Source organism: Mesoplodon bidens (genome assembly GCF_964165515.1).
Source record: "Mesoplodon bidens genome assembly, chromosome: 2".
Taxonomy (NCBI): Eukaryota; Metazoa; Chordata; class Mammalia; order Artiodactyla; family Ziphiidae; genus Mesoplodon; species Mesoplodon bidens.
Genome location: NC_138177.1, coordinates 81,783,999 through 81,810,018, shown reverse-complemented (window position 1 = coordinate 81,810,018; position 26,020 = coordinate 81,783,999). Strand labels below are relative to the sequence as shown.

General features: G+C 40.5%; 2 protein-coding genes across 4 annotated transcripts in view; one reads left to right on the top strand and one right to left on the bottom strand.

Moving 5' to 3' along the window:
- The window catches only part of GDAP2 (ganglioside induced differentiation associated protein 2), a 71,414-nt gene extending 69,789 nt beyond the window's left edge, over positions 1-1,625 (bottom strand). The window contains exon 1 of the mRNA XM_081226516.1: positions 1,438-1,625. The gene's annotated coding sequence lies outside the window, so the exon portion shown is untranslated. The remainder of the gene's footprint in view (positions 1-1,437) is intronic.
- Positions 1,626-1,711: 86 nt separating this feature from the next.
- WDR3 (WD repeat domain 3) overlaps positions 1,712-26,020 on the top strand; it is a 37,616-nt gene continuing 13,307 nt past the window's right edge. The window contains exons 1-19 of one of the 3 annotated variants that reach the window (XM_081226301.1): positions 1,712-1,770; positions 5,238-5,445; positions 6,651-6,860; positions 9,153-9,271; positions 10,878-10,956; positions 12,142-12,237; positions 13,487-13,600; positions 13,756-13,857; positions 14,761-14,858; positions 15,786-15,893; positions 16,415-16,645; positions 19,375-19,468; positions 21,776-21,877; positions 23,123-23,208; positions 23,377-23,512; positions 24,235-24,291; positions 25,295-25,395; positions 25,622-25,733; positions 25,880-26,014. In XM_081226301.1, coding sequence (XP_081082427.1) covers positions 5,275-5,445; positions 6,651-6,860; positions 9,153-9,271; positions 10,878-10,956; positions 12,142-12,237; positions 13,487-13,600; positions 13,756-13,857; positions 14,761-14,858; positions 15,786-15,893; positions 16,415-16,645; positions 19,375-19,468; positions 21,776-21,877; positions 23,123-23,208; positions 23,377-23,512; positions 24,235-24,291; positions 25,295-25,395; positions 25,622-25,733; positions 25,880-26,014 — 2,151 coding nt within the window. In that variant the 5' untranslated portion in view covers positions 1,712-1,770; positions 5,238-5,274. The other 2 variants (XM_081226303.1, XM_081226302.1) reach the window with 2 other exon arrangements.

The window sequence follows — 26,020 nt, the reverse complement described above, 5'->3', positions numbered from 1 at the left end:
TAAGATCCGGTAATCCGCGCGATGCGGCCAAAACATAATAATAATAAATAAAACAAAATTATTTTTTCCATTTGTGATTGTCCTTTCCCATAATATTTAATAATGTTAAATTAATTTTTTAAGATAAAATCATGACTCATTCTAATACAAAAGTGAACATGGTTCAAGATTTTATTTAACTCACAAAGGAACCAGCCAAATGGTTGATAAAGGGAGTCCCAAAATTGGGCTCATTAATAGATCAGGAATACTGAAATGAATGTACGTGAGGCAAAACTTACACTCAACCTCTAAAAGACATGTAGAATTTTCATGTCTACAGATAAAATGATTTAGTATTGACAGTAGTTATCTACAGTTTATACAGCTGTAAAATAACTTTCTTAGAATCAGATAATACATGGGGTGTCATCGAGATGTAATCTAGACTATGTACTAAAGCACGTTTTTTCCTCATATATATACACATTTTTTTCATATATTAGCCATACACGCTCACCTAAATGCTCCCTTCCCCATCAAACTTAACTGAAGTAAGTCTGTTGCCACAATTTCCTCCCTTCTCATTCATCCAACCCACCGTAGGCTTGTTTCAAACACCTACACTGTTACATCTGCTTACAGCCTGATCATATCCATTCTCTACTCTTATCATTTTCTTGAATATGGCAGACTAGGTGAACATGTCTTAAAAACTCAAGGAACGCCTGAAGAAAATCAAGTAATATAGAAAAAAGTCTATTTTCTAAGCTGGCTGCAGCTATCTTGAAGGCACAGGCTTATTTCTTTTATATACCTATATGTTAGCTTTAATCTTCCACAGCTACAGACATCAGAACTCCTTTCTAAACACTTTTATGCAGCCCAAGAATAAAATCGGACAAAACTGCAAGAAAGAAAAGCTAATTCCCACTTGGTGACAGAGCACCTAAAGCCTCAATTACCAAGCTAGGAGGAGTCAGCCCTGGTCACTTCCCCCTCCGGCGACCAAGGAGCGGAAACCAAAAGCCAGACCAATGTCACTCCAGGGACTGCGGAGATCCAGACAACTCAGCATCCTGGGCTCAGCGCCTACCCAGCCCTGATTCGAGCAGCTCTCGGTCCGTGAAACGCCCAGTCCACACGAGCGACCACGCAAACTCGACTCCTGCACCCCAGGGCGCGCGCCTCCCCAGGGGCTAGAGCACCACTGTCCCTTGTGCCCGGGTCTGCCTATCCTCTATCTTCTGGTGGGTAACTTCTCCCCGACAGCGCCTCGGGCGAGAGGAACCAGACCAACAGCAGAGGGGGGAGCGCCAGGTTCATTTTTGCGGAGAACTGACAAAACCAGCCCTCTATGCCTGCACCCCCAGCCCGGGCCGAGTCCCGTGCGCCTCCCGCCGCGCCCCCGGCCCGCTCCGCCCCGCCTTCCTTCCCGGCCTCTGTCCCGCCTCTCACAGCATTCCGGAGGTCCCATCCGGGAGGTAGGCACGGCGGGTTAAGTTCCTCGTGGAAAGCGGCCGAGCGGCATCCCCGGACAAGCCTTGCCAGGAGCTCGGCGGGCAAAGCAGCCGAAGTCGCAGGAGGCTGGAGAGACCAGCCACAGGAGCCCTGGCAGGCGAAACACCACCTTCCGCTCCCGGCCGGCGCTCACCAATCAGAGCCCAGCTCTTACGTCATTTCCCCCAGAAGGCAAAGGGAACGTCGGGCGGAAGAGGCTTCTAGAGCGGACCCGGAAGGGGTGGGTTCGACGGGCGGGTCCAATCAGCCCGGAGCCTCGTGGAGGCCAAGGTAAGGTACTGTAGGTGCGCGGCGGCCGAGCGTGTTTTGCTTCTCTCCTCGGGTTTGTTTAGTCTTGGCTGAGGCCCTCCTGGTGCTGCCAGCAGCGGGCGAAGCAGGGGGATTTGGGGCCGGCCTCGAGGGTGGAGGGGCACCTGGGCCACTGCGGAAGCCCCACCGCCGTCCCTGGGAAGCCGGCCGCGGACACCCGAAGCTGGTGCGTGCGGTGTTGAGCTAGTTCACTCGGCGCCTGCAGGGCTCGCCTGAGGATGGTCTGGCAGCGTGGTGGGTGTGCGGAACCCCCACTTCACCCTCTCCTGACTGAAAAGAATTGGTTTAGGGACATCTGACAGGTCTGTTCCGGCGGTCCAGCCTTTCAGCGCATCATAGAAGCATGTTTTCGGGGGCTGTGGGTTAAGAAGCAGGGGTGGTAGAGGCATAGAGGAAGGTTAGGTCGTGAGCTCTCTCCGAAAAGCGTATGGAAGATCGTTGAAGTTTTGAGGCAATGGAAAAGGCTTCCATTGCCTCAAAACTTCAAAGGAGAATTGGACTAGCCCCAAAGGAAGTGGGCCTCAGAGGGTAACACTTAGGTAGACGGGCGAATGCATGTTATTCTAAGGGGGAGGAACAGTTTGAAGAAGGCTGGTGACAGGACAAGGAGGGAAACCAGCTAGCCTGACAGAAAAGTTTATGCGAGAACTAAAGAGGAATAGACAGGTTGAGTTCTTGCGAACGGCACACTATTTAGCTCTTAAAGGGTTTTGGGGTAGGATTAGTGCGTTTGAAAAGGTTAGTCAGGTAGTATTAATGACTTTTAAAAGAAAAGAATGAAAAACATGGAGGTGGAGGTGCTACATAGTGCAGGAACCCAGTGTTAAAGAGCTGGAACAGAAAGTAGTGGAAAGAGAGAAAAGGATCCTCCTTCAGAGAAACAGGTAGAAGTTTCTGACAAAAGAGAGGACGGAGGCAAAGAGAAATAGTTTAGTGGTTAAAAGAGGAAATTTGGGAGCTTGGTTTGTAATCTGGCTTTGGCACTTAAAACCAGCTGAATGACTTTGAGCTAGCTATTTCATGTCTCTGTGTCTAGTTTCCTTGTCTGTAAAATAGGGATAAGATAGTACCTATCTTGCAAGGTAACTGTGAAGGATCCTTTTAAGCACTTTACATGTATTAACCCACTTAATTCAATTAATTATGATTAATTCAATTAATAAATATGAAATTAACTGCATATGTTTACTCAGCTATATACATTTTAATGTATCAGTTACCAAGCACTCTTTCATTATTGGCTGTTTAAATAATATTAATGAGCCAAAGGTTACTACAAGGTTTTGAGCCTGAATGGCTTGGAGAGCTGTGTGTTTTAGAGTCAGAAAAAAATGAGTAGGGTTCAGGAAGCAAGGTAGGTTTGGTTTTATACACGTTAAATGTGATACTGCAAGGTGTTCGGATGGGGATGTCTAATAAGCTCTTGGAGCTATATACTTAGTTTTCAGGTATGTGGGCCAGACTGGAAGTAGGGATGTGATGGGTCCCTGGGCCTAGGCATGCTGTATGAAGTCTCCAAGGAAAATACTGTGGTAGATGGCAGAAGACTACCATGAACAACAATTACAGTTAAGGGGCTGGGGCCAGAGGAGTAAGATGAATTGGTAAAGAATTGATCAAATGGCCCAGGTTAAGAGCATTTTTGCCATGTTAATATTATCTTTCCTTCATTTTTAACTGGCTTTATGTTGGTTCCTAGGAGAAGAAAAATGAGGCCTGTAAGTGGTCATTAAAAGAAAGTATTACTACAGGCATTGAATATTTTCCTGTTAAAGTAGACTAAAACATCAGGTTGTAATAGAAAGAGACGCTGTAGCGTTAAACCAAACAAACTGAACCAACAACAACAGCAAACAAAAACAGTTCCAGGAGAAGGCTGTAACTTCTGTTTAGTATTCTTGTGTTTTTTAAGTTGCACCGGTGTTTGGGGAATACCTTTCACATTTCCATATTAAGAGCAGACAAGCTTAATTTATCTCCTTCAGCAGTTGTCTCTTATGGTAACCAGGTGTTTTCAGTGAATCTGATTTAGTGCACTTGTTAAAACCAAAGCTGGGTCCACCCCGCTGTGGGCAGTCAAGCCAGTGTACTGACACCGGGTTGTGGTGAAGGAAAGTGCAGCTAATGCTCAGAAGACACCCCTCCCCCGCACTGGCTTTCAGGGAAAGGTTTTTAAAGTCAAGGTGAGTGAGAGGGGGGTGGGGCATGTGATCATGTGATCAGCTGGTGGGCATTCTGCTGATTGGTTGGTAGTGAGGTAATTGGGAGTCAACACCATCAACCTTCTAGTTCCAACTGGCCTGGAGTCTACGTGCTGGTGGTCAGCATACAATTAACTTCTTCCACCTGGTTGGGGTTTCAGTATCTGCAAAACAGCTCAAGGATATGGTTCAGAATATTATCTCCATAGCCTTTCAGGAGGAATGTAAAGATCCTTGATTTTGTTTAATGGCTAAAACTTTTTATTTTGTCTTGCTTGATTCCTTTGTTTCTGCATTTTCTCACTTCTCTGATTACATTTGCTCTTTGGAACTCAGGGAAGGCTTAGGAGGCTAAAGGTTTTCTACTAACGGGAGGCAGGTGGAGGACATGGTGCAGCGGGGGGGCGAGGGGTGGGGGGCGGCAGTGGTGTCTGACCTGGGAACGCCATGTAGTGTCCTGCTTGGCTACACAGGAACTATGGCAACTTTGAAAAACAGTGTGCCAAGTTGTAGTGGTAGTTTTTGTGTGCCAAGGGCAGGTGGCTGCCCTGCTTTGGAAATCCAGGACATACCTGCACGTATTAGTTACAGTAGTTCTCAAAGCGGGGAACTGCAGCAGCAGCATCACTTGAGAACTTGTTAGAAATGAAAAATCTTCAGTCCCACCCCAGACCTACTGAATCAGAAATAGGCCCTGGGGATGTGCGGTGTAGGTGGTTCCCAGCAATTTGTTTTCATAATCCCTTGGGTGATTTAGATACATTCTGGAGTTTGAGAGCCGCTGTGCTCGAAGGTAAGTGCCACAAGATCAGGGATTTTATCTCTAGCGTCTAGATCAGTGCCTGTCTCATTATTAGTGAGTTTACAATAAATGCTTACCAATAAATATTTTCAGTCTTAGGCTGTCCGTCTCCGTGTAAAAACTTTGATGGTAGTTGAATGGGCAGAAGCCAATTGTTGAGCTGCATTGAGGCCACATGTCAGAGTTTGTGAGGTGGCCATGACAGTGTGACCAATCCGAAACTTGAGGAGTGAGAGATTACACATTGAGTCAGCAGTGAATAAAAAATGGAGATGTCTGGGTATTTTATGTCAGTAATATATTCAGAGTAAATGAAGGTTTAAGCAACCACAGGTCATGTACTTTTAAGCACATGATACACAGTCGGTGTTTGCCAGCCTAGCAGAACCAAGGTACCCAAAGAACTCAGTTTTCTTTGTCTGCAGGTGCAGCTGCCTCACTTGTGGTATCAGATGTTAGAACATGGGGCTCACCAGGCAGTACCTACGCTATGTTGCCAGTGCAGTCTTTGGCCTTATTGGCAGCCAGAAGGGTAATATCGTCTTTGTGACACTTCGTGGTGAAAAAGGACGCTATGTGGCAGTACCAGCCTGTGAACATGTTTTCATCTGGGACGTAAGGAAAGGAGAGAAGGTATGTGAGAAATCACCTAGATTGATATTGATTTATGGGTATTTGAGGGTGGAGGCAGAAGTGGGAGAGCTCTGCTTTGTCATGCACAGATTTTTTTTTCTATGTGTGTGCCTCTAGAAATTTTTTGTTTTCCTTTGGGTCTAGATAGCATCACATTCTATTGTGCTCTTCTACACTATATTTCTTTTTTTTTTTTTTTTTTGCTGTACACGGGCCTCTTACTGTTATGGTCTCTACCGTTGCGGAGCACAGGCTCCAGACGCTCAGGCTCAGCGGCCATGGCTCACGGGCCTAGCCGCTCCGCGGCATGTGGGATCTTCCCGGACCGGGGCACGAACCCGTGTCCCCTGCATCGGCAGGCAGACTCTCAACCACTGCGCCACCAGGGAAGCCCTACACTATATTCTGAAAACCACAACCAAAAGAGCTTACCTCTTAGGTATTTATTTGTAGTGATATTTACAGGTAATTATTTGTAATCATTATTCCCAACATGTTTGTTTTTCTCTACTTTACCAGTTCTCCATTTTTCAAGTTCTTCTACTTGCCCTCACAACTAGTTATAGAATATTAAGCATTTAAAAGGAATATTGTTCTGTTGACTGAATCTTTTTCTTACTTATGCAGATGAGGCCCAATGGTTGTTAAACTAGCTTTGATATTTTGTATGACTCTGAATTCCCAAGCCTACCACTTCTGCCAAACAAAATACAGGCATTTTGATCTTGTCCACTCACTTTGTGACCTCCAAGAGGTTAATACTTTGATACTTAGTGTCCCCCAGAGTCCCTTGGGGATACATCACTGTAGCACTCCAGTGCCATGCAGGTTGGTTTCTGGGATGGGGCTCAGTTAAATCAAGGATGTGTTTATAACCCTTTATGGAAAATCATTTGGTGTTGACATAGAATAAGGACTTAGTAATTTATTCCATTGCCTGGGAAATTTTGGCATGTATTATGCTAATGTAGAGCTTTGGAGAAATAGTATAGTATAACTTTACCTTTTCTTGAATGTTTCATTACCTAGTACAAATAATAATTTCTATATTAAAGAACTTGAGATAGAGTCCAGAGTCTCATTATTATTCATAAGAGTGATTTGGAATTATTGATGCTCTTAATTTTACTGTGCCTGATTATTCCCACACTTTTTCCTTGATGACATGCTTAACTCTACATTGTTTTTAATTCTTATTATTTCAGATTCTCATCCTTCAGGGGCTTAAACACGAAGTCACTTTCTTGTGCCCCTCCCCAGATGGGCTGCACTTAGCTGTTGGTTATGAGGATGGGTCTATCCGAATCTTCAGTCTCCTGAGTGGGGAAGGAAATGTGACCTTCAATGGACACAAAGCAGCAATCACTTCCTTGAAGTATGATCAGCTAGGAGGCAGGCTGGCATCTGGGTCCAAGGTGAGACCTTGAATTAGATGCCCGGACTTTAATCTAGAAAGGAGTGTAAGGCTACTGCTGAAGCAGGTTATTCACAAACATTGTTGCGTGAAACAGTGGGCACTCGGTGTACAAAATAGTATAGATGGTAGAATAGAGTGAGAAGGATGGATATGAATTGGGTGGTTCATTTTGTTTCCTGTCAGATTCACTGATAAAAGACTATTAAATACAGGAACAAGGTGAGGATGCCCATGATAGTTACTGTGTAACATCGTTGTGGATATGCTACCCAAAACAGTACACAAATTGGGGGCACAAAACAAATTGGAAAAGGAGAGTCAAAATGATGATTCTTGGCCGTTCGTTTTGGTAAAATCGGTAGCTTTCCTATATCTCAGTCATCAGAAAATAGAATGTAAATGATTCCATTTACAAAAGTATCTTAAGTAATGGACACAGAAATACTGTGAAACTTTACTAAAGAATGTAACAGAAGACTTGAGTGAATAGAGACACAAACCATGTTCTTGAATGGCAAGACAAAATATTGAAAAGATGCTCGTATATTCTAATTAGTTTATACAGATAAAGCAATTTAAATATCCCAAAGGTCTTTTTGTTGTTTTTTTTAGAATATGACCAAATGATTTAAAAGAATATATGGAAAAACAAATGAATAATAAATAACAGAATTTTGGGAAAAAATAAAAGTGTTTCAAATTTCTTTTTTCAGGGTTAGATTTAAGAAGTTTCAGATATTAAAATGCATTATGAAGTCATAACTTATAATGTGTTATATTAACTTGGCATTAATACAAAATAGTCAGATTACTGCAACCAAATGGGAATCCAAGAAACAAATCCACTTGGTATACCTAATTAGTATATTTTAAAGATGACATTTTTGATGAGTAGAAAAATGATGGATTACTTATAAACAGTTGGCTAACTATTCGGGGGGAAATTTAAAGTTAAAACTTTACCTCATGCTGTGTACCAAAGAGTCACGGATTAAAGACTTAAATATTAAGCCATGATATTTTAAGTAAACTAGAAGATATATAAATAAATATTTATTTGATATCAAGGTGGAAAAAGACTTCAAGCATATCAGCAAGGAAAGAAATTATAAAGGAAAAGACTGATAAATTTGAACACTTGATATTTGAATATTTAAAACATTTGTGCGTTTAAACACACTATAGGGAAGTTGTCAAGAGTAAATCCTAAGAGTTGTCATCCCAAGGAGAATTTTTTTTTCCTTTTTTTCTTTTTATTATATCTATATGAGAAGATGGGTGTTAGCTGAACCTATTATGGTAATCATTTCACAATATATGTAAATTAACCTGTAATGCCATATGCCTTAAACTTAGACAATGATGTACGTCAATTATTTTTTCAATAAAACTAAATAAAATAAAGGACAATGAGAAAGGGAAAGTATTTAATAGTTCCACTATAAAAGGGAAGGATTAATATGTCTTAATAACCAACAAACAAGTGAAAAATAAGACCCAAAGGAAGATGAAAGACATGACTTGGCAGTTCAAAGGAGGTGCAGAACGGCCAGTAATCACCATAGAGCATGTACAGAATTTCTCATTGGTATTCAGAAACGCAAATCAAATAAACATTGAGACAGCCTTTCAACTTGTGAAATTAGCACTTTTTTGAGCAACTGATAATATCCAGAGATGAAGGGATGGGAAAACTGGTATTGTCATACCTATCCTTGGTGGACCTTTAGATTGGTGCAGCCTTTCTGGAGATCACCCTGAACTGCAGACTTAAGATAGAAATACCTTTTACCCCAAGAATTTCCCTTTATAGTTTTTATTCTGATCAGAGATATGTACAAAGATAGAGGTACAAGAATGTTCATTTCCACATATTTATGATAGCAGAAAATTGGAAACTGCCTAAATGGCTGAAATAGAAAAAATTTAAAGTAAATTATGGTATATCCTTAAGGTTGGTTATTATGTGACCATTAAAAATGAGAACAGTCTGGAAAAACATGGAAATATATTAAATGAGAAAAAGGAGGAGAGTTATACAGTGATAGGAATAGCATGATCTCAGTTAACAACATATATGTATACATAAAGACTAGAATAGTATACAACAAAATATCTGTGGTGGTTATATCTGGATGGTGAAATCAACTGGTGTTTGGTTCCTCTGTGCTTTTCTGTATGTTTTCCAAATTTTCTGTAAGGACTACATATCAACTTTGTAATAAAAATATTGTTTGTCAAGTTAGGCCTTATGTGGTGAAGAAAATTCTTCTGTATTTGATTCCTTTAGGACACAGATACTATCGTGTGGGATGTGATCAATGAAAGTGGCCTCTACCGTCTAAAGGGGCACAAGGATGCTGTTACACAAGCATTGTTTCTACGAGACAAGAATCTGCTAGTTACTAGGTAAAGAAATAATAAATTTCATTTCCATTTCTTTCTCTAGGTGAATTCATTGGAGAGGTTTTCAAAGAGGGAATTTGTTTCATTCCTTACTCGTATCTCCGCACTATACTCAAGCTCATGTGCTAGTTTCCTCTTGCTGCTTTTCCTCTCTCTTCCCCTCCCTTCCCCTCCCCTCCCTTCCCAAACAGTGTCATAGATGCTATCCAGAGTTAGTTATAGCATTTTTTAATTTCCTTTTCTGATTTGTCATTATTTTCCCCTGATATCAGCTTTTCCATATTCCTTAACTCTTCAACAGACCTTGTATAGGATGAGCTGTCTACTTTCTGGATCCCTAGAAAGTCAGAAAAGCCGAATATGGAGCAGTGGGCAGATGCGAATACCAAATGTTTGTTTTAGCCTGCCTCTTGAGAAGAGACGTACTCCATACTTAGGCCTTCTGAACATCTCATAGGTTGAACCATTTGAAATTTCCATTTGTGTGGGTTAAAAATGATAGGTCAGATATCAGCAATTTCATATAGTTTAGCCTAATATAATAGTTATCGTTCCTAAGGAATGGCCACCCAGGAAAGTTTGGGATCTTAGGTTTTGCCAGGCAGTAATTAGAAGAACCATAGTAATTAGAACCATAGAAGAACCAGAAGGCAGTGTAGAGGAGCAGCACGAAATGCTGTACCAGTGGTGGATTTGTTCCTGTGGGATAGGATGCAGGGACGTTAGTGTGTCTTGTTCAGATAACACACATTCTGTGAGGCAATGACTCTACTGTTCTAGAATATACATACACCTTATAGCTTAGGGAATGTAAGGGAAAGGAAATAACACCGTGAGGTGGGATTATATAGGAAAGACTTTGTAAATTGGGTTTTTGTTTTTTTCCAGTTTTGTCATGAAGCAGGATTATATTAGATTTACATTGGTGAAGAAGCAGGGAACAGGCATTTGATGCAGGAATAGTAGAACCCATTGGCAGGGAGATTAAGTGCCAGTTAATGGGAGGCTTTGGGAATGGTGCTGAAGAGCTTGATTTTGAATCCATAGAGAACCTTGAGTTAGTGCAAATTTAGAAGATTAAGATTATCTGACAGTAGTGTATTGGATGTGGTGAAGGAACAGATAGACAGAGACCAGATAAGTTATTAAAATAATTCGGGCAGTAGGACCTAACTTCAGGTTTGTGTACAGAAATGGATTGGGAGGAATCGAGGCTTGGAGACTTCCCAGAGGAGGCGTTTTCAGGACCTAGAGACTAGCTGGACGTAGGAGACAAGGGAGCAGGAGAGGTCTAAGATGTTTGTGTGTTAGAATGAAGGAATGTTGATGCTGTGGTGATGGAAGCGGTGGTCAACTGGTCAAGTTCTATGTTCTGTAGCATTCTGAATTCAAGGTTATTTTTGTGCTTACAGATGGAACATTTTATTTTTCTACCTGGGAATAGCCATATCAAGAGTTAGGATTCTTTACTTTTTAAAAGAAAGGTCAGGTAAATAGTAGCATTAGACGTCATTGCTGTGTATTGTCTTTTTAAGGCAACAAATAAGTCCTTGATTTTCCTGTTCAGTGATTCTTCCTAATAAGATTTTTTTCCTATTTCTTCTTCTAGTGGGAAAGATACCATGGTGAAATGGTGGGACCTTGATACCCAGCACTGCTTCAAAACAATGGTTGGCCACCGAACTGAGGTATATGTAGGGTCATGGGCCCAGGGAAAGAATAGCAAGGCAGAAAGGAAAAGATGGTTTCTTCCCTGGCCCTTTCATGACTCTTTGTTTTTACTGCTAACAGTAATCAACATGTACTATCTATAGAGAGAGAAGTTGGAGTGGTGGACAAAGTGCCAACCGTTAGAGCAGATGCAGCTGCTCTGGCATTTAGTAGAAATTGGCCTCAGATAAGTTTTTACCCATGAATATGGGTTTCATCACTTTTAAATTATAAGTATCCACCTTTATGATCATAGGGAAGTTTAACAATACTGTGTATACAGTGCCTGGCCCGGTGACATGTAAATAGCAAATTGTAGCCATTATAATAATTACCTGAACATAGATCTGTTCAATAGAGATCAGGGAATATTTTACATCTTTGCATCCTCCTTTGTGCTTTGTTCATACCAGTCATAGGTGAAGGCGATTAAGGGGTACAGACTTCCAGCTATAAAATATGTAAGCCATGGGATGGAATCTACACATAGGGTATATAGACAATAATATTTTAACAACTTTGTATGGCGATGGATTGTAACTGGTCTTACTTTGGTGATCATTTCATGATGTATAAAAATATTGAATCACTGTGTTGTATGCCTTAAACTAATTTAACATTGTATGTTAATTATAACTCAATTATATATATTTTTGCATATATATGCCCTAGAACATATGAGGAATATACACACCCTAGAATTAATGAGGAGGAAAAGCAGATTCTTTCTTGATTTGCAACAGTACTGTTATTTTCATTGTTTAGTTCATGGATGTTTGAGGCTAAAAATTATGTTCTGATAGACGTTAATGGAGCACCTTTCATTTGCAAGGCACTGCTGAAATCAAAGAAGTGCCACGCTTGAAATCATTATTTTGAGTGGCTTCTAGTTAGGATTTATTCTGAACAGCCATTATCTAAATTTAAGGATAGGAAATTACAGAGAAACTGCTAGTTACCCCATAAACAACACTTCCACCACAGATCATTTTCTTTCTCAAAGTGAGCTTTTTTGAAGTGTATTTTGAAAGGGTTGTCTTAATATTAGACTTTGCAGTGCCAAAGAGATTTCACTACAGTGTATTTAGACTTTTGGAATGTCATGTCATGCATCCTGGAATTCCTTAATAACCATATTATTTGAATCTTTTTATACCTTGTAGGTGTGGGGGTTGGTTCTGGTGTCAGAAGAAAAGCGACTCATCACTGGGGCTTCTGACAGTGAGCTGAGGGCTTGGGACATAACTTACCTACAAGAGGTAATTGCTTTTCTTCTGATCATGGGCAGTGTCATGTTTTAGCAAATTCATAGGCTTGTTGAATTTAGAATCATGTAATTTTTGAGTACTTCACATAGTATTGGAATTCTCTCTTACTGCGATTTCTAAACAATTTTTTTCCTCATTCTATGGTCCATTGCCCTCATTTGCACTTGGAAGAAGGATAGCTTTAGGCTGACAGCTCTTGGTAATGTTAATGTTTTAGTCTGTAGGGCTCTTAGCTTGATATTCCTTGACCTTTGGGTGTCCACGGATGGACTTCTGAATATCTGTGACCCTCTTCCCTCAAACAAAAATCTATGTAAAATTTGTGTATGTTTATGTAAATAAGTATATTCTGAGAAGATCTGTCACATTTTCTCAGATCATCAGAGATTTTGCGTGGATGAAAGGTGTTATAGACCTTAGGGTTTAGCTGGAGTTAGGTGTGTGGTGTTGTGTCCGGTAGCCATTTTGATGGGTTCTTCATTAGTAGGCTAGGGTTTATCTTTTTTTTTTATTTAAGGAGAAAATGTAACCTCTCTCGCAATGTCTTTGCAATTCGTAATGCCAATATTAATCTTTCCCTCTAGAATATGGTAGATCTTTAATCTAAGAAGGTTTTAGAATTAATGAGGTCATCATTTTTTCACCTTGTTATGAAACAATAGTCCTTATACTGTGGAAAGTTATTGGAGCTGGTATAATGAATAATGTTTTGTTTGTGTTCTTGATGTGGTCAGTTTTTAATACATTCTGATGAATGTGCTGTCGTTGAAGAGGTTTGATCAGAGAGATCACTCAATGGAAGTTATCAGTAGCTATAAGGACAGGTTTCTAAGTCATTAGGGGTGAAAATCACCTCCTGGAACAAATTATTTCAGCTTTTTTTTTTTTTAAATAAATTTATTTATTTATTTTTGGCTGCATTGGGTCTTCATTGCTGCACATGGGCTTTCTCTCGTTGCGGCAAGCAGGGGCTACTCTTCATTGCGGTGCGCAAGCTTCTCGTTGCAGTGGCTTCTCTTGTTGAGGGCTCTAGGCGTGCGGGCTTTAGTAGTTGTGGCTTGCGGACTCTAGAGCACAGGCTCAGTAATTGTGGGCACGGGCTTAGTTGCTCTGCGGCATGTGGGATCTCTCTGGACCAGGGCTCGAACCCATGTTCCCTGCATTAGCAGGCGGATTCTTAACCACTGAGCCACCTGGCAAGCCCTATTTCAGCTTTTATTTTCCCATTTTTATAAAACAGATTGAAGACCCAGAAGAACCAGAGCCCAAGAAGGTCAAAGGGTCTTCCCCTGGAATACAGGACACACATGAAGCAGAGGATGGTACCCTTGAGATTGATGAAACTCCTGAGGATGTAATTCAATTTTGTTTCTTACCTTCAGTTGAGTTGAGTGGTGGGAAAGTATTCATTTTAGGGAAGATCTTTGTCACCTGCACTTCTTGGGATCATGTCTTTTCAGGGGTCAACAGAAATACTAACCTTCATCTTTTCTCTTGCTTCCTCTGCAGCGCATCCTTACATGTAGAAAAGCTGGTTCCATAATGCGGGAAGGAAGGGACAGAGTTGTGAACCTTGCAGTCGACAGGACAGGCAGGATTCTTGCTTGCCATGTGAGTACCAGGCTGAGGAGAAAACAAGGACTTGGCTGTTCCTTTAGAGACTTGTTCTTCTTTCGTATTCAGTGTGGAGGTGAATTTTTCTTTGGTCCTGTTAAGATTTCCTTATATGGTTTTGTGTGGACCTATATTCCCTAACTTCTGTTGCCTAACAACAGTAATTGCTCTTCTTCTTATTATTATTAGCAAACATTTATTAAATCCCTGCCTTGCTAAACAATTTAAAAGCATTAACTTCTTTTTTCTGTTTTTTTTTTTAACATCTTTATTGGAATATAATTGCTTTACATTGTTCTGTTAGTTGCTGCTATATAACAAACTGAATCAGCTATACATATACATATATCCCCATATCTCCTCCCTCTTGTGTCTCCCTCCCTCCCACCCTCCTTATCCCACCCCTCTAGTTGGTCACAAAGCACTGAGCTGATCTCCCTGTGCTATGCGGCTGCTTCCCACTAGCTATCTATTTTACATTTGGTAGTGTATATATGTCCATGCCACTCTCTCACGTCGTCCCAGCTTACCCTTTCCCCTCCCTGTGTCCTCAGTTCCATTCTCTATGTCTGCGTCTTTATTTCTGTCCTGCCCCTAGGTTTTTCAGAACCAATTTTTTTTTTTTTAAGATTCCATATATATGTGTTAGCATATGGTATTTGTTTTTCTCTTTCTGACTTACTTCACTCTGTAAAAAGCATTAACTTCTTATTTAGTCTCAGAGTAACATTGTACAAAGTGGTGAATTCCCACTTTACAGATGAGACAACAATCCCAGCGAGATTAAGTTGTCCATGGTAATACAACTAGTAAGGGAAGAAAGAGAAATGTTCTTACAGAGAAAAAGCTAAATTACAAATTGCCTCTTCCTGGACTCACATCAACCTTTTGCCTTTCTAGGGGACTGATTCTGTGCTAGAAGTGTTTCGTATCCTTTCCAAGGAGGAAATTCAGAAGAAAATAGACAAGAAGATGAAGAAAGCTAAAAAGAAAGCAAAGTGTGTTTTCTTAATAGTTACTACTAGTCAAGTATCGTGGGTGGGCCACATAGTACTGAAGGAAAAACTATGGCTTCTTTAAAGGAGTATTTACTTTGTTTTCAATTACCATTAAATGCTAGGGAAGATTTTATGGAGTGCTGGTAGTCCAAGTTTTTCATTTCTAAATACAGCTTCATAACTATCATATTCCTAGGTCTTGCACTCAGAGCCACACAGAACGAGAAAGGCAGTACAGATATTTAAACATGGCTTCTAAGTGATTTAATTCTGGGAGGCTAGCAGTGTGTCTTCAGTGACAACAGCCTATACAGAAGGAATCCGGGTTGCATAGTGCTGAGCTTTGGGACTGTGAGAAGGAAGACTGGTTGGACAGTTACATAATTGGAGTTCGGGGGCAGTATAACCTTACAAAAAATAGGTCATTATAGCTATAGAAATCAGTTTCTCAGTGGTTGAAATTTATCAAGTCTCAAAGAAATAAAAAGTCACCAGTTTTTAAATTTTTTATTTGCCAAAGCAAATCTTTTGAGACCTCTGGGGTTTTTTGGCATGGTTGGGTTATAAGTGCAGAGTAATGGATTTTCTAAAAAGCCCTGAAGTTAAAGAAGTTTGCCAGAAACACTTCAGTGGGATAGTTTGAACTACAAAGCCTTGTCCCCAGAAATTTTATGGGCTTTTGCATTCAGAATCCGTTTATTGAGGGTACCCATTGGATGGAATAACACTTCATATTAATTGCGTTGTGGTTCACAAAGCGTTTTTACGTACACTACATTGTTTAATCCTCACGGTAATCCGTGTGGTTAAGTGACTCTTCTGGGTTCAATAAAGGTTGTTGGTCTCAGACCAGAACTTGACTCAAGTAATAGCAAAGCTTCTTCTAGAAAAGTGATAGCATGATAGTCTTTTTTTTCTCTCCTCTAGATTAAATTCTTGCAAAGAGGAGGAGGAAGACCTTGAAGTCAATGTTGAAATGACTCTGCAAGATGAAATCCAACGGGTGACTAATATCAAAACTTCTGCCAAAATCAAGTGAGTGAAAATGTAGTAGCTGAGGTATCTGAGAGAAGTATCTGAAGTGTTGCTACAAAATTGTATCGGCTTTTCCCGCTATTTGTAAGCAGTCTCTGCAAATTATGTATCTGGAGACAGTGATTGTGGCCTCAGCTCCTGCCGCTCACCATGGGCCCACTTACTCATCATCTCATATTTGTTTTCTTGTGATAGCTTTTTAGCTTTTTACTTACAGTTCTTTGCTCCCAGTTAAAAAGAAAAATGTATACCCCACATTCCAAAAGGATTTGCAGTCACTTATAAAAAAGAATACATGCACAGAAACAAATCAGAGCCAGTATCTGAGCTCAGGTTTCTTGGACTTAAAAGCCTATATTAGACTACTGTCCAATACTCAGAGCACTCTTATTTGTAAAATCCTTTATACTTGTTCAAACTTTGTACAGATGGAGGACATTGCAAAGCTTTTCTCCTAGAAAAAAATTAACCTTGTGAGCCAAGATGGTTGCTGGAACATTTATGAATATTTTCTCACGCAGATCCTTTGACTTGATTCATACTCCTCAAGGAGAGTTAAAGGCTGTCTTCCTTCTGCAAAACAACTTGGTGGAATTATATTCACTGAATCCATCCATGTCAGCTCCTCAGACTGTCAGGACAAACAGAATTACCATCGGGGGTCATCGCAGTGATGTGCGGACTTTGTCATTCAGCTCAGACAATATCGCTGTCCTTTCAGCAGCAGCTGATTCCATTAAGATATGGAACAGGTTTGTGAAATGATGCTTTCTATAGCTTTATCCAATAGTGTTTTCTTCCCTTTGAGTTAGTTTTTAATACTCTTGATGGTTAGTTATTCTTAGGGCCCTAAATACAGTTCCCTCAAAATGTATCTTCAGTGCATTTTGACTGTAGGCCTGTGGAGTTTGGAGTAGGAAAAATTGCCTTTTTAGATTTGGTATAAAAAATGTAAGTTTATTCCATGTCTGAAGCTTATTGCTGTACTTGGCTAGAGAAAAACACAAGCATACTTCCTACTCTAAATTCAAATAGGCTGTTAGTGCTTTACAGTACTTTTACCATGATTTCTCATTCCTCACTTTCCTAGATGACTATTTCATATGTTCTTACCTCACCTCACACCTCTAGCCCCTTTAAGCTGATGACCTCCTTGCCTCCTAGTTCACTGAAGAAATGGAATCATCTAGAAAATGTTCATATGCTCCCACCTTAGCTGCATCTGTATCCACATAATCTTTCTTCCTATGACTGTTGGTGCTCCTAACCAAAAGGTAATCACAAGCTATATTTCTCCTTCTAGCAATTTTCCTCCCTCTCTTGCATCATTAATCTTCCCTCTCTGTTGGGTCGTTCTCATCAGCATACAGATAAACGCTATATAATCTCCCATCTTGAAGGAAATAATCCTGTTTCATCCTTATCTCTCTGTCCAATGATCTCCCCCTATCCTCTGACTCCTTTTCTCCATCAGGCCTTTATCCCCACCATTTCACCAAAACAGCTCTTGTCATCTCATCAGTGGTGTTCATGTTTCAAAATCCAGTAACCTATAAGCTTCGATTGACACTCTTTGAATTGATAACTTTTCTCCTCTTTGAAACAGTTTGAATTTCATTACTTCCTCTTTCTCTGCTGGCTGTTTTTTTTTCTCAGTCTTGGCTAGACCCTTCTTATTTTGCTGACCTCTAACTGTTGGAATACTTCAGGGCAGAGTCTTTGAACCTTTTCTCTGTCTACACTCACTTTCTGTGATCTCTAGTCAGGTGGCTTTCTATATGCTGATGACACTTAAATTTCTATCTCTAGCCATAGCCTCTCCCTGAACTTCAGACTCTCATGACCAAATCTTTTGTTTGTATCACCCTTGGATGTCTAATTAGGCATCTCAGATTTTTATATGTCCAAACCATACTTGTGATCTTCATTTCTTCAATAGTCTCCCCACCCTCTGTTCCTACAGACTTCCCCATATTAGTAAATAATTACTTCCTGTGGTTTTTCTAGCCCAAATCCTTGTAGCCATTCTTGATTCTCTCATGTCCAGTGCATTAGCAAATCCTATCAGCTCTACCTTCAAAACTTCCCTGGTGGTCCAGTGGTTAAGAATACGCCTGCCAATGCAGAGGACACGGGTTCGATCCCTGGTCCGGGAAGATCCCACATGCCATGGGGCAGCTAAGTCCGTGTGCCACAACTACTGAGCCTGCGCTCTAGAGCCTGTGAGCCGCAACTACTGAGCCTGCATGCCACAACTACTGAAGCCCGCACACTCTAGAGCCTGTGCACTGCAATTCCTGAGCCCACACACCGCAACTACTGAAGCCCACCTGCCTAGAGCCCGTGCTCTGCAATGAGGAGCCACCGCAATGAGAAGCCCGCGCACCGCAATGAAGAGTAGCCCCTGCTCACCACAACTAGAGAAAGCTAAGACGCAGCAACAAAGACCCAGTGCAGCCAAAAATAAATTAAAAAAAAAAAAAAAGCTTACCTGGAATTCAGCCACATCTCATCACCTGCACTGCCACGACCTGGTTCAAACCACCAACATCTCTTATCTGGATTGTAATAGCTTTCTGACCAGTCTTCCGTGCTTCCTTACTTGCCTCTCTGTGGTCTATTCTCAACACAGCAGCCAGTGTAATCTTTTCATAATGGAAGTTATAGCACTTCCAGGAGCTCCATCTCCCAAGGACTAACTACAAGCCACAGTCCTTACCACTCTCCCCTTCTCCAGTGGAGCCCCCCTGGCCTTTTCGTTATCCCTTACAGGCGACAGGAGCGTGCCTGTGTCATGGCTGTTGTGCTCCCTTTCTGCGTGGAACCATCTTCCCCTTTTGGCTAAGGCTTTCTCCCTTTCTTCTCATCACATGGCCATCCTGCTATCCCCTTCCCACCCTTGTACTCTTGGTCCCCTTCCTCCAGGTGCTATGTTTCTCCATAGCACCTGCTAGCACCTGATACACCAATATTTGTCTCATTTCCAGAGGATGTTAAGCTTTATGAGATTTGGGGCCTCTTCTGTTTAATTCATTGTTATATCTCCAGCACCTAGAATGATACCTGGCATTCAGTAAATGTTGAAGGAAGTGGGCATTTGATATCTGTTTGTTGCATGGATGAATGTTTATGGTCCAATAAAATGAACTTTACTTGTAAGGATACAGTATGCTAATTCGACTTGCAGTCCTCTGGCCTCACTTCTTTGTAGTGGCAGTCTGTCGAGCCCAGCAGATGCTTTTCTCAGCTCTTTTGTAGAATCTGTTCCTTAGGATTGGGAGCCGCCATGAAAGAAAACAAAGTTAGGTGCCGCTTACTAATTTCTCCCTTCACTGTAATAAGCCAGGGTTATTCAGACTTTATCCTTTCTCATATTGATCACTCTGTGTGGCTAAGTTTGTATGAAACGTACATGCTGACCTCTCAGATGGAGAAGCAGGTTCTCTTAACATACAGGTTCTTTATTCCTTCTTTCTCACAGGTCTACACTGCAGTGTATTCGCACGATGACCTGCGAATATGCACTTTGCTCATTCTTTGTACCTGGTGATCGGCAGGTGGTCATAGGAACAAAGGTAAACAGGCTTTTCCATGGATTTGGGGGACTTTTTCTACTCAGTATTCTTAAAGTTGTTTGAGAAATATGCTTCCTATTTTAGCATATGGGAAATGTATTAGGGCCAGATAGTATGAGAGGGTGTTAGTTCATTGCCCTTTTTTTTGAGGTTTTTATTTAATTTATTTATTTTGGGCTGCATTGGGTTTTCGTTGCTGCGCTCAGGCTTTCTCTAGTTGCGGCGCGAGCAGGGGCCAATCTTCGTCACAGTGCATGGGCTTCTCATTGCGGTGGCTTCTCTTGGGCTCTAGACACACGAGCTTCAGTAGTTGTGGCTCACAGGCTCCTGAGCGCAGGCTCAGTAGTTGTGGCTCACGGGCTCCTGAGCGCAGGCTAAGTAGTTGTGGCTTGCAGGCTCTAGAGCACAGGCTCAGTAGTTGTGGCACATGGGCTTAGTTGCTCCGTGGCATGTGGGATCTTCCTGGACCAGGGATCGAACCCATGTCCTCTGCATCGGCAGGTGGATTCTTAACCACTGCACCACCAGGGAAGCGTGAGGTTTTTATTTTTAAGTTATGTTTTCTTTGTGTTTTTTTTTTAAACCAAACCTTTTATGTCAAATTATGAAGAAAATTAAAATCATGACCTTGAGATAACTGTCACTAACATTTCGGAGATCAGCCTTTCATGCATCTTTTTATGAGCACACGTGTAATTGTGTTTTGAGAAGACTGATGATAAAAGACATTAAGTACCAGCATCATGCGTGGCAGATAGAAGCATTTGGTAAAGACAGCCTGACTGATGAAGTCCTCAGCTGCTAATCAGATTGGGAGATAACCATGAGGGAATAAGCGGACATGGATTTGGATTCAGGTTCTTCCCCTTGTGAAATGGGTAATTTGGAGCAAGTCATATAACTTCTCTTAGTGTGTTTCATTATCTATACAATGGAATGGTGACACTTGCTTTTTGGCAGAGCCTTTTGTGCCAGATGGGCCTAGGTTTGAATCCCAGCTCTTCCACTTACTGGCTATAAGACCTTTTGGGCAAGTTACTCAATCCTGTGAGCCTTATTTTTTTCATGTAAAATGATGTAAATAACCTGCCTCACAGTCTGCAAAGCACTTAGCACAGAGACTGGCTCCCAGCAAATAACTAATAAATAAGAACTGGTAGCAGAAGTAGCACGAATGGTAGTAGTAGGGGTGGTAGTGGGAATAAAGTGGAATAAGGTGATGGAATATTTTGAAAAGTGCTTTGCAAGTATTTGTCATTATTATCCCCCTAAACTAATGCCATGTGTGCATGATTATTTTATTAGAAAAACCTATGTTATCATACTGGATATTTTTGGTCCAGCAAGAAGTGTAAAATAAGCTGGAGAGATTTTAGGGTCAATGTCAGTGAAAGAGCATTAAATTTCAGTTAAAAGTTTTCCTCAGTTTTCATTCATTCTTTTAACAATTGTCCATCCACTATTTGCTATTGGGAAAACATTTTGCAAATTGCTTCAAAGACTATTTGTATGACTCAGACAGAATCCCTAGCCTAGTCTCTGTGCCACGCGGCTAACATACATGATTTCATTTAATCCCCACAACAGCTTAGAGGGGTTGGTGATACAAACTCCATTTTTCAGATGGAAAAACGGGCTCATGGAGATGAATTGACCCACAGTCAGAGTTAGAGAGAGGCAGCCCTGGGATTCAAGTCTTCCACTTACGTTCTTTCCACCACATGTGCACAGGCTTGTCATGGAGCAGGCTTTGCCACTGTGTGTGTTCCGTGCTGGCACCATGATCACAGCATATACCTGGTCTAAAACAGGAAGCGTGGCTGATAGTTTTCTAAGCTACTGTGATTTTGTTTTTTTCAAGTTCATTGCCCTCCCTAGCATTGTAGGTAGTATTTCTCATTATCAGTGTGTTCTATAGGAGGAAATCAAGAGTTGGTTAAGCCAACTACCGTAGAGGATAGTACACTTAAAGGACTGATTAAGTTTTTTACAGGTTTTTAAGTTCCCCCTTTGCTCTTATGTTTATTCTGATATGCCTGTGGCCATGATATTTCCCTTTTGAAGTCGAGGAGACCAGTGGAAGTGACAGCAATCCTGTACCACAAGGTTGTACTGTTCCTTAGTTGTACAGTATAGCAACCCTGCCAGGATTAACCCAACATGTCCGTAGGGGATTTAACAACATTTATTCACAGAGGAAGTACAGAGCATGGACCGTGGAAGCCCGTTTCCTGAGCAGTTAGCTACATTGTTGCTGCTTGGTTATGAAACTGTGTAGGTTGTGTGTTCATTTTGTGTCTTCCAAAGACAGGAAAGCTGCAGCTTTATGACTTGGCCTCAGGAAATCTGCTGGAGACAATAGATGCACATGATGGAGCTTTATGGTCCTTGTCTCTCTCTCCAGATCAGGTAACTAAACCAGATGTTAAGATTGGGCTTCAGTACTCTGGCTGTACTTCCCGTTTCTTATATCAAGTTCTACTGCTGCCTAACAGGGATTTGTCTCAGGGTTTCTTTAAAGAAAGCCCACTTTTGTCTAATCTCTAGATTTTATATATGGTGCCATATCTTGTGCCTGATAATATGAATAGCTGTCATTATGATTTGAAATCTTGTTCAGCTGCTGTTGATCATCAGTTCCATGACATCAAATTGCTTATGCTCCTGACTTTGTACCAGTGGTTTGTGATACTTCTTAAGAGGACATACTTCCTGGGGCAACAAATGTGGAGGATAGAGTAGACTTTTGTGCTCCCCTTTTAGTCCATACATCTATGACTATATAAATCTAGTGATTTTTTAGTAAATATGTGAACCTTTTCAAGTCAATAACAGTGTATTTCCCTTCAAAGGAGTCACCCTGGAGAACTGTGTACTTATTCCAGTAATGGTGCTGTTGCTCAGAACATTTTGAGATATTTTTTGACAGCACCTTAAGGGATTGTGGCCCATTTATTTGAATACTCCCAATGGTGGCAAACCTTCATTCTTTGAAAGTAGATACTTTAGGAAAACAACGGAACCTGGAATTTAGACTGGGTAATGCCATTTGGGGTCAGAAATGAAACAGCATTTAAAATTTAAATAGTAGTAACATCTAGCGTTTGTAGAGTGTTCTCTTTTCCAAAGTGTTTTCACGTCCATCATGTCATTATTGTTATTTTCACAATGATTTTATAAACTAGGTAGCCTTTACAACTGCACCAACACTGAAGGTCATTATAAGGTTATTTTCCCATGTTTACAAATCTCTGAAATAGCAGAACAGACATTTGAGATCTAGTTTTCTGACTCTATAGTCCTTATAGTTTACACTAACACTAAAATGTGATAAAACCAGTTGAATACTTCATAGCAAATTCTTTTGACTGTTGCCTTACCCTGCAGTGTTCATTGAGTCTTTCTTCCTGATGCTGAATGAAAGTATAACTAGAACTTTACACTAGTTATCATCTGACTACATTAGTCTCTGCTAGGAGTTCTCCAGTAGGATCTGTGGTGGCATCCCCTAAAGAGCAATGAAGGGAAAACCACATATCCTAATTCTTATCCCATGCCATTAAATTAAAATGGTCTTTTATACTATTTTGAGGTGTCTTATTAAAGTTTCTGTACTAAGATATTTTTTTAACGGAAATGTCATTTGATTTTCAGCGTGGCTTTGTGACAGGTGGTGCAGATAAATCTGTCAAGTTCTGGGATTTTGAGTTGGTGAAAGATGAAAACAGTACCCAGAAGAGGTGAGTGGACATTTTTTATTTGTGTCCATTTCTGGGGAGCGAAAATGGGGAACCATTGAATGGGTTTTTGACATGTATTGATATTTCTGTTGAGCTCCAGAGGGTTTTTGGAATTTTTTTGTGCCTTTGTAGAGTACTCATTTTTCTTGATGCTTTCTGTAATGCTAGGCTTTCTGTGAAGCAAACCCGAACCTTGCAACTAGATGAAGAAGTTCTGTGTGTCAGTTACTCTCCCAATCAAAAGCTGTTGGCTGTGTCTTTGCTGGACTGTACTGTGAAAGTTTTCTATGTTGATACTTTAAAGGTACAATGGTTATGCCTATGGATATTTGCTTTCTTTCTGACTGACGTTGGGTTGAGACTATAAAGAAGTGGCCTTGAGTGTTCCCAGCAGTAGTATGTTTCTAAAAATTTGTGAATCAAAACATTGCAAGTACACTAGGAAGGCTAGGGTTTTAAAAGAATCCTTTGGTTCATAAATTTTGTTTAAAGCAAGTTGTATTTCATATGTTCAGAAAATCTGTGGACAGAAAATCCTGTCGTAGCCAGTAGTTTTTTAAGAGCATTGCTAGGTGTCTTAGGCAATGATTCCACACTTGGCTGTAAGTCAGGATCATTTGGGTTGCTTTTAAAAATATAGATTACTGGGCTCTATGCCCAGAGTCTCAGTGGGACTGGATTGGGCCTGGAAATATTGTTGGGAAACAAGTGCTCCAGAGACTTGTCAGCTAAGAGATCCAGAGAACGTCTCTGTTCCATATTCTGACTGAGGGAATAGGCTTCTGCAGCAGCAGCCCTGGCTCCACTATATTGCAGCATTCTTGGCAAGTGCATGCAGGGGTTGTATGCTGGATATGGGTACAAGTCACCCTGAGTGGTTTGACTGTCTTCTTTGAAACTACAGACATAAAGCAATCCAGAACAGTCTTAGCATTGTATTTAAAGTTATATTTTAGGTCTACAGGTAATAAATTATGCCTGTATTTTATAGACATGAGTTATTTATATTCTTTTTTAACTGTTTAGTTTTTTCTCTCACTGTATGGACACAAACTGCCTGTCATATGCATGGACATCTCTTATGTAAGTAAAATTTAAATAGTGTCTCAGTAACAAGTTGTCTTTTCTAAAATGCTATCTTAGTTCTTGGCTTGATAGCTTCATTTTAGTATTTTTCAGTTTGTTGTATAACTGACTGTTCTAAAAAAAATCATACCTTAAATATATATATTTCTTTAATGCTTTTAGAATATTTTCACAGATACCTGAATTAATCCTCATAACCAACTCCCTGTTTTGGATTCCCCAAATAGTATTTTCTTGTATAAAAATAATATAATTGGTAGAACACCCTTAAATATGAAGAACTTTCAAAAAGGCAGCCCCCTTTGTTCTGAAGTATAATGTTTGTAAGGAAAATGGAACTTTGCAATATTTATGGTATTTTGCATTATGTATACTTCTAGTCTCTTGACCAAAGTCATATTTTTTGCAATGTCTAGTTATGATTAGGAGTGGCAATATATATTTAAAAACAATGTCTAGTCTGTGTAAAAGGAATTGGCTGTCTGCACTCTGCTTTAACAGAATAAATTGGTGTCAGAAAATATTTTCAGTTTTCTTGTTATGTTGACAGCAATTTGAACTAGGTGCTAAAACAGGGAAGATAAGAGAATCAGTGATAGGAGACATGGCATAAAAAGGGCCAGGTCATATAAACATTCTATATAGTAGATTCTTTCCCAGCCTCATTCTTCTCTTTCCCTCTTCTCTCCCCCCAAACTCTACGACAGAGATTAGAGATTCTTTATTCTATCTATTGAACAAAGTAAACATAACCTACATCAAGGCACAACACTGTCCTGTAGCAGGAGCAAAACATCTAAGCCACAGAGTTCTTGCTCACTTACAAGCTTTTTAAGTAGATCTGTAGGTAAAAGCGAGGATGTCGGTGCTCTTGGTAAAGAGATGAAATTAATTTTTTGGCATTAATGTTTTTGAAAGCAATGGGATACGTGTTCTGGTTAGCTTTTCTCCAATTAGAGTTTCAGATAATCAAGTAATGCTTTACTTCTCTTCCTCCTAGGATGGAGCACTGATAGCAACTGGCTCTGCCGACAGGAATGTGAAGATCTGGGGTCTGGACTTCGGGGACTGCCACAAGTCTCTGTTTGCACATGATGACAGGTAGGTGTCATCTTTTCAAAGACCTCCCGTTGAGTCACCTGTAGGTATCATTTCCCGGGAGCATCTGTGTCTATTATTTAGTGTTCTCAGATAGTCAGAAATTAAAAATTCTAAAATATAAATAGTCAGACACTCTAGAACTAGCTGTTCTAAAGCTATTTGTGTGTATAAGACTTTTTAATAATGAGGAATTTGATGACATTTGAGTACTTCTCTCACTTTTCAGTGTGATGTACCTAAAGTTTGTACCCAAGTCTCACCTCTTCTTCACTGCTGGGAAAGACCGTAAGATTAAGCAGTGGGATGCAGACAAATTTGAACACATACAAACTCTGGAGGTAACCTCTTGCCTGCTTTGCTTGCTCAGTACTTAAGAACTTCCTTTAAGATCAAATGTTGATTTCCCACTAATGTAAGCAGTTAGCGGTCTATGAATAAGGTGTTCTTACTCAGGATTTTTGTTTTTTGTCCTTTCTCTCCACAGGGGCATCACCAGGAAATATGGTGCTTGGCTGTAAGCCCCAGTGGGGACTATATTGTATCATCGTCCCATGACAAATCCCTGAGACTTTGGGAGAGAACAAGGGAGCCTCTTATTCTTGAGGAAGAAAGGGAGATGGTAAGG